Below are 6,881 nucleotides of genomic sequence, written 5' to 3'. Positions count from 1 at the left end.
TGCTTGTGCTTTGTTTGGCACAGTTGACAGGTTGACAAATCCTCCAGTGACTGTAGCAACAGATTGTCACTCAACAAGGACCTGCAATGAATGTGCCAACTTTTTAAAAGAGAAAATAATAAAAAAAGAAAAACAATAGAGGGTTAATCTGCACATCAACACCTTTTGATATTGTTGACTACAATGTATGGTTCACTACTAAACTGATTTGAACTATACCTTGACTGACGTTTTGGTGCCAACAGAGAATTTCTCACCAGAACAGGGAGAATCATATGTGGGGTACCACAAGGTTCAGTCCTGGGACTCCTCACTCCTAATATCTACACTATTCTGCTAACTCAAGTTTTAACAGGAAAAGCAATTAACTACCAGAACCACCCTGTCACGATGTCACCAGGTGTTGCCAGGTAACTGTCAGAAACTCTTGAACCATAATATATAACACAGAATACAACACACGTCCTCAGACATTACAGAGAAACAGACAAGTCTAATTAACTTGAACTTGACCTTGCAGATGTATTGTGATGATATATGTATGTGATTTCAGTACCACAAACCAGAAAAACGAGAATATTGGACTTGTGCCAGCTGTTGCAGTACAAAGCCTTGTTGCCGCCCAGTTCTGTCACTCGAGATGTTTCCAAACCAGAGAGGCAACTAGACAAGGTAGGTCTGTTTATTGCCAATAAGAACAATACTATCTAAACTTTTGGTTGAGCAAAAAGGAGATAAATTGCTATCAGTAATGTTTTACTTTATATAAATCTGTGGGTAAGAAAAAACATTGTTTTGACTGGAAATTTTGATGCACATCTTGATCTATATGTTTTCAAATGTTGTAATAGTTTATTCTTACATTTTTAAACCAGGTTTGACATTTGAAAAATGGCAGGCCAAGTCATACTGCCGGTCCTGCTGCTGTCAGCTATCGGTAAGTAACTACTTCTATTGAATGAAAGGAAGAAAAAAAAACATTTATTTGGACTATTGAACTTAAATTAGACTTAATTTTTCAGTTTTATGGTTACTCTGAATTTTGGATGTGACATTTTCTTTGTTTTTTAAAAGAATAATAATTATAATAATAGTGGTTTGTTTATATTAACTTCTGGATAAATTGTTGCCACTTCTTTCTTAGGATTTTTTTTGGATTTAACTTCTTCCAGTTTCTTTTTAAAGTCTATTTGGCTGTGAACACAACAGTTTGACCTCAATCATGTGAAATAAATCTAGATTTTGCTATAATTGGTCTTTTTTTATTTTTTGGGATTTGGTCAAACTCAAATCAATGCATCTATGTTAATTTATCCAGAGATGTGAAACACAAAACCTCTGAGCATAAATACCAGCATTGCAGTGTTTGGATATTGTTATTACTTTTACATTTAAGGAGTAAACATAAAAATATACATTTGAACTATTATCGTCTCAGCAGCAATAAATATATCATTTTCGTTCTGTTAGAGCATTTTCCTCACTAAGACTAATTATGTATGTTTTTAGAAAGACCACAAAATTCCCCCAAAAAGTTGCTTGATGTTATGTCTACATATACAGCAGAAAAAAAGTAAGGAAAATACATAATAAAAATCTACTAAATACAGTAGAGAACAACAAGGAGCAAACATGTATTAATGAAAAACATCTAAGGAAGCAATTTTTAGAACAATCATATCCTAATACTCATAAAAAGTGAAACAGTCGAAATAAATCTCTTAGATGTTTTTAAACATTTAAAATAATATAATACATTGTTATTTGTATTATTATGAAAATAAAACACATAGTTAATTGATAAATGTTTGCGTATATTATATTTCAAAAATGTTAGTTACTCCAATGCAAGTAGTCGTCTGAACATTGCCACACAAAGGGAAAAAAAGTCTTATTTATTGATATTAGTTATTTTAATTTTCAAAGCCAGTTTAAGTAAAACTTCATTTGGTATTTTAAAAAGAGGTATTTTAGTGACGTTATGTATCTTAAATTTATGTCCAACTATGTCTGTGTGTTTTTATAGCTGGAGTGGCAGCTCAGAACCAAAGTGAGTTAACAGTCTGTCCGTCTGTCTATCTTTTTTTAAAAAGGCAGGTTTTCTGTTGCCTTAATAACTTTTTTATCATTAATAATGAGTAAATTATTTGTTAAACAGTTATAATGCTGAAAAATTGCTCAAAATTTAAATTTAAATGATACCTTATAAGGTAAGGTGTTGTTAACCAGTCTTGTTATTGACATTCATTATTTTAGGTAAAGTTTAATGATACCTGTGTTTTTACAGCTGGAGGGACAACAACTCAGAACCTGGGTAAGATGAACCTATCCATACTTCACGTATTATACTATATGTACTTCGTGCTATATATATGTTTGTTTTTTTTACATCTTGGCACATGTAAAAGCATTGGTTTTGGTAAAAAGTTATCTTAATTTGGTGTTCACTGATGTCTGTGTATTATAGCTGGGACAACAACTCAGAATTTGGGTAAGATGAAAGTTAATATTTATATCTCCGTGTGTATGCTCTTTTAATCGTCTCATAACACTATGGATTTTAACAGAAGGCAAAAAATTGTTTAAACACAACATGTTGCCCATATAACCTCTGACTTTACCTCCAGATTACTTTTTTTTTCTTCTTTTCTTTTAAATCATTTCATTGATGAATAAGTATGTCTGTATATTACATTAGAAACATCTGAGTCAGTAATGGCACACAAATGAATAACTAATGTCTAATTTATTGACATTAGTTAATTTTAATTTAATGATTATTTTTATTTCTGTGTTTTTATAGCTGGAGTGACAACTCAGAGTCAAGGTAAGCTACAGGTCTACACTCATCTACCAATCTATACATCTATATATCTGCTCAAAGGATTGTTTAAAGACTACAATATATTATATTAATGCTTTCAAGTTTAAAATATAAAGTGGTCAAATAACCTCTGACTTAATCTTTAAATATTATTATACTTGTTATTGTTATTATTAATTAATTCATTCATTGTTAGAAGACACCTGTGTATTACATTAGATTGATAAATATTGTTTATTTATTGCTTTTATTAATATACAAAGGTATACTTGTATATTAGAATGTAATTCCTACAGTCTACTTATATTTTAACAGAAAAGATTGTTTATACCAATGTTTTAATAAGGTGATAAAATAACCGCTGAATTTACATCTGAATATTATTTTCTTATTCTTACTTACAATTAATTCCTTAATTGTTAAAAATGATACCTGTATATTAGACTGTAAAACACAAAGGCTAAGTCACTTCACTGAAAGTAATGGTTTCAACCTTGTCACACAAAAAACTCAGGTGTTTTGATTGACATAATTTATCTTAATTTAATGTTCAAGTTGTCTTAATTATACTTCAATGATGTCTGTTTGTTCTTATAGTTGAAGTAACCATTCAGAATCAAGGTAAGCTGAAGGTTTAGACCAACACTTTGCCTCTAGATATTATTGTTTTTTCTTTATTGCTTTTATTAATTAATTAATGGATACATAAATACACTTGTATATTACAATGGACAATGAACATTATTTAAGCATTGCCTCACAAAACTATGGATTTTTTTTATTTACAATAATTATTAAATTAATTGATTTCTGTGTGTTTTCACAGCTTGGGCGACAGCTCTGGGTGAGTTAGATTCACCTTTCTGTCTATTTGTTCTGTAGGAATCTTTTAATTAGGTAAACCTGCATAGTTATTGCAATGAGAGTAATACATTAAACTTTGTCACAAAAACCAGTCTTTTTTACTGATATTAGTGTCTTAATTTAATGTCCAATGGTATTTGTGTGTTTTTACAGCTGGAGAGGCAACTCAGCCTTAACAGTTTAGACTCATTTATCTGTCTACTAATTGTTTAAAAACACTGTGCAAATTGTTTAACAGAAGATTATTTAAACATAAAGTTATTACTATAATGTTTTCATTTCTAAAACACAAAGTAACCAAATAACATCTGACTTTACCTCTAGATTTAGTTTTTTCCCCTTTGCTTTCTTTATGTAATTAATTGATATACAAGTATACCTGTACTTCACAATAGAAACATGTGAGTCATTATAGTGAATGTAATGTTTTAAACCACACCAAAAACACAGGCCTTTTTTTTATTGACAATCATCTAAATTTTGTGTGTTTTTATAGCTGGAGAGACAACTCAGAACCAAGGTCATTTAGACCGACACTCTGACTTTTCCTCTGGATATTGTCTTTTTTCTTTATTGCTTTGATACATAAGTATAGTTATAGACTACAGTGGAAAAATTTTAGTGATTCCAATGAAAGTAATGATTTAAACATTGCCACATAAAAAAAACTATTTATTGATACTAATTATGTAAATTTTTATGTTCATTCATATCTGTGTTTTCACAGCTGGCATGACAACCCAGAATCTGAGTGAGTTGGATTTGTCTTTCTAAAGTTGAGGGTAGGCTACCAAGACAGCAGGAGGATGAGTCTGACTGATATATAATGTTTCCTTTCATCTTTCATAGTTGTGTTGTTTAAATTTAACCTTTTTCTCTGCATTTATTATGCTTGGGCATAACATTTGGGAATTAGATTTTGTGTTGATGTTCAGTTTAACCATCTTATTATTATTTTTTTTTTCTCTGCAAAGAAGTTGGAAAATTTATTGCAGGCCTTGGTAGAGTGGAGTTCACATGGTACAGTCAGGATTGTTATTATCTCAATTAATTTAATCAGGTGCTCTCTCTTGTACTTTGCAGGACCCCTCTACCCACTTGAAGGAACAATAAGCTCTCGATCAGACGATGGAAGCTCACCTAGAATTTCACTCCTACGAACCTTCAAATTTTTTGGGCAGTCTTACTCTCAGATTTATGTATGTTACAAGATTGCATGTACTTTCATTCACTGTTCATTTTATTTTAATCCTCAAGACAAAATGTAAACATTTACAAAAAGTATAAATAGTGATACCTAACTTATAGCTCTTTTCCTCAGGTGAACCACAACGGACATCTGACCTTTGATTATCCATGGTCAAGTTTTTCTCCTCAACGTTTTCCAATGTATGGAAGCACAGACGTCATTGCTCCGTTCTGGACTGATTTAGACAACAGAGGCAATGGTGAAATCTACTATGTTCAGTACACCAACGGCTCTCTTCTCCAACAAGTTACACAAGACATCAATGCGTACTTCCCAGATCTTAACTTTCAGGCCAACTGGGTCTTTATAGCAACATGGCATGAAGTTGCCTATTTTCCAACAACTGGAACAGTAAGTGATCTATATTTAACTTCTGAAATGTATTAGATGTACAAATACAAAAAGATAGCCTTTGGTTAATCTGCAAATTAATTCTCAATAAATACATGTATTTTTCCCAGCAAACAACCTTTCAGGCAGTCTTGACTACTGATGGCCATTATTCATTTGTGCTGATGAATTATGGATCAATAGACTCCACATCAAGATCTGTACAGGTTAGACATTCAGAATAATACATAGCATAAATATATGTTTTGTTTTCCTTCTTTTGGTCCCAACAAATGTGCAATTTCTCTGAAACATAAAAAAAAAATTACTTAAGCATATGTATTTTGCAGGCTGGATATGATACAATCAATTCCACTCACCACTTCACCATCCCTGGATCATTCTCTAGTAACGCCACTGGACCTAATTCAGCCTTTAGTCTCAACAGCAACGTCAACGTACCCGGTCGCTGGGCATTTCGAGTAGATCATGGTTCAAGAGGCTGCACTTTTAATGGTAGGCACACAAATTCACCAAGAGTACTGCTTCATAACAATAAGCACATGTATCATGGAAATAAGGGAAAACTCCAATCCGTGCCTCTTGGTAGAACAACATTGCTATTAAAATAAGAGTACTGAACCCTAAACAGTTCTTTAGTTAGTTTAATTCTTCCTCTATAAATACAGATGTCAAACTTCAGGCCTCGAGGGCTGGTGTCCTGCAACTTTTAGATGTGTCTTGACACAATTCAATCAAATAATTAGATAATTAGCAGGACTCTGGAGAACTTTTGGCACCTATGTTTTAGGTCATTCTAACTGTGATGTCAGAAACACCACAAACTAATTCACCATTAAAGCAGCCTTGAAATGACTCTTGTTCTTTCCTTGTTTAAAGGTCAGCCTGTTCAACTTGGCGACTCTTTCTGGAGTGACAGCACCTGTGCACAGAAGTGCACCTGCACCAGAGCAGGGCTGCAATGCTCCAGCAATCCCTGCTCCTTCTCCCAAATCTGTCGGCCAGCTGCCTTTCAGTACTCCTGCCAGACAGTGCAAAGACGAACCTGCACCGTCAGTGGAGATCCACATTACTACACCTTTGACAACGCAGTGTTTCACTTTCAAGGCACATGCACTTACATTCTGTCAGAGCAGTGTCAGAATGGACTGCCCTATTACAGAGTGGAGGGGAAGAACGGGCATCAGGGGAGCAGTCATGTTTCATGGACACAACTGGTCAAAGTCTTTGTTCATGATGAAACTATTGAGCTTGTTAAAAGAGATCAGAGTCAGGCCAAGGTAACAGGACCCTTTCATGTTCTGTAATATAGACCCTGCATTTTGTGTTTTGTCTATATTTGTAACTATTTTTGTTGTCATGCCTACAGGTCAATGGAAGCTTTGTGACAGTTCCGTTTTCCCTCAGAAACGGTTCTATCCAGGTTTATCAGTCAGGTTTCTCTGTGATTGTCAGCACTGACTTTGGTCTGATGGTGTCTTATGACAGAAGTTTATATGTCCGGATCAGTTTGCCCTACACTTACCAAAATAGCACATGTGGGTTCTGTGGAAACTTCAACAATCGCCCTGAAGATGACTTTAGAACCCCTCA

General features: G+C 33.5%; 1 protein-coding gene across 1 annotated transcript in view; it reads left to right on the top strand.

Moving 5' to 3' along the window:
- The first annotated feature begins 635 nt into the window (after positions 1–635).
- The window catches only part of LOC103129548 (alpha-tectorin), a 108,254-nt gene continuing 102,008 nt past the window's right edge, over positions 636–6,881 (top strand). Inside the window, exons 1-14 of the mRNA XM_016665184.1 lie at positions 636–672; positions 876–937; positions 2,027–2,050; positions 2,288–2,314; positions 2,468–2,491; positions 2,804–2,827; positions 3,422–3,445; positions 3,651–3,668; positions 4,416–4,439; positions 4,772–4,887; positions 5,010–5,288; positions 5,399–5,494; positions 5,618–5,783; positions 6,168–6,568. Of these exons, the coding sequence (XP_016520670.1) occupies positions 892–937; positions 2,027–2,050; positions 2,288–2,314; positions 2,468–2,491; positions 2,804–2,827; positions 3,422–3,445; positions 3,651–3,668; positions 4,416–4,439; positions 4,772–4,887; positions 5,010–5,288; positions 5,399–5,494; positions 5,618–5,783; positions 6,168–6,568 (1,269 nt within the window). The 5' untranslated portion in view covers positions 636–672; positions 876–891. The remainder of the gene's footprint in view (positions 673–875; positions 938–2,026; positions 2,051–2,287; positions 2,315–2,467; positions 2,492–2,803; positions 2,828–3,421; positions 3,446–3,650; positions 3,669–4,415; positions 4,440–4,771; positions 4,888–5,009; positions 5,289–5,398; positions 5,495–5,617; positions 5,784–6,167; positions 6,569–6,881) is intronic.

Source organism: Poecilia formosa, unplaced genomic scaffold (assembly GCF_000485575.1).
Source record: "Poecilia formosa unplaced genomic scaffold, Poecilia_formosa-5.1.2 Scaffold555, whole genome shotgun sequence".
Classification (NCBI taxonomy): domain Eukaryota; kingdom Metazoa; phylum Chordata; class Actinopteri; order Cyprinodontiformes; family Poeciliidae; genus Poecilia; species Poecilia formosa.
The sequence above is the reverse complement of the archived record's forward strand: the minus strand, read 5'-3'. Positions and strand labels throughout refer to the sequence as shown.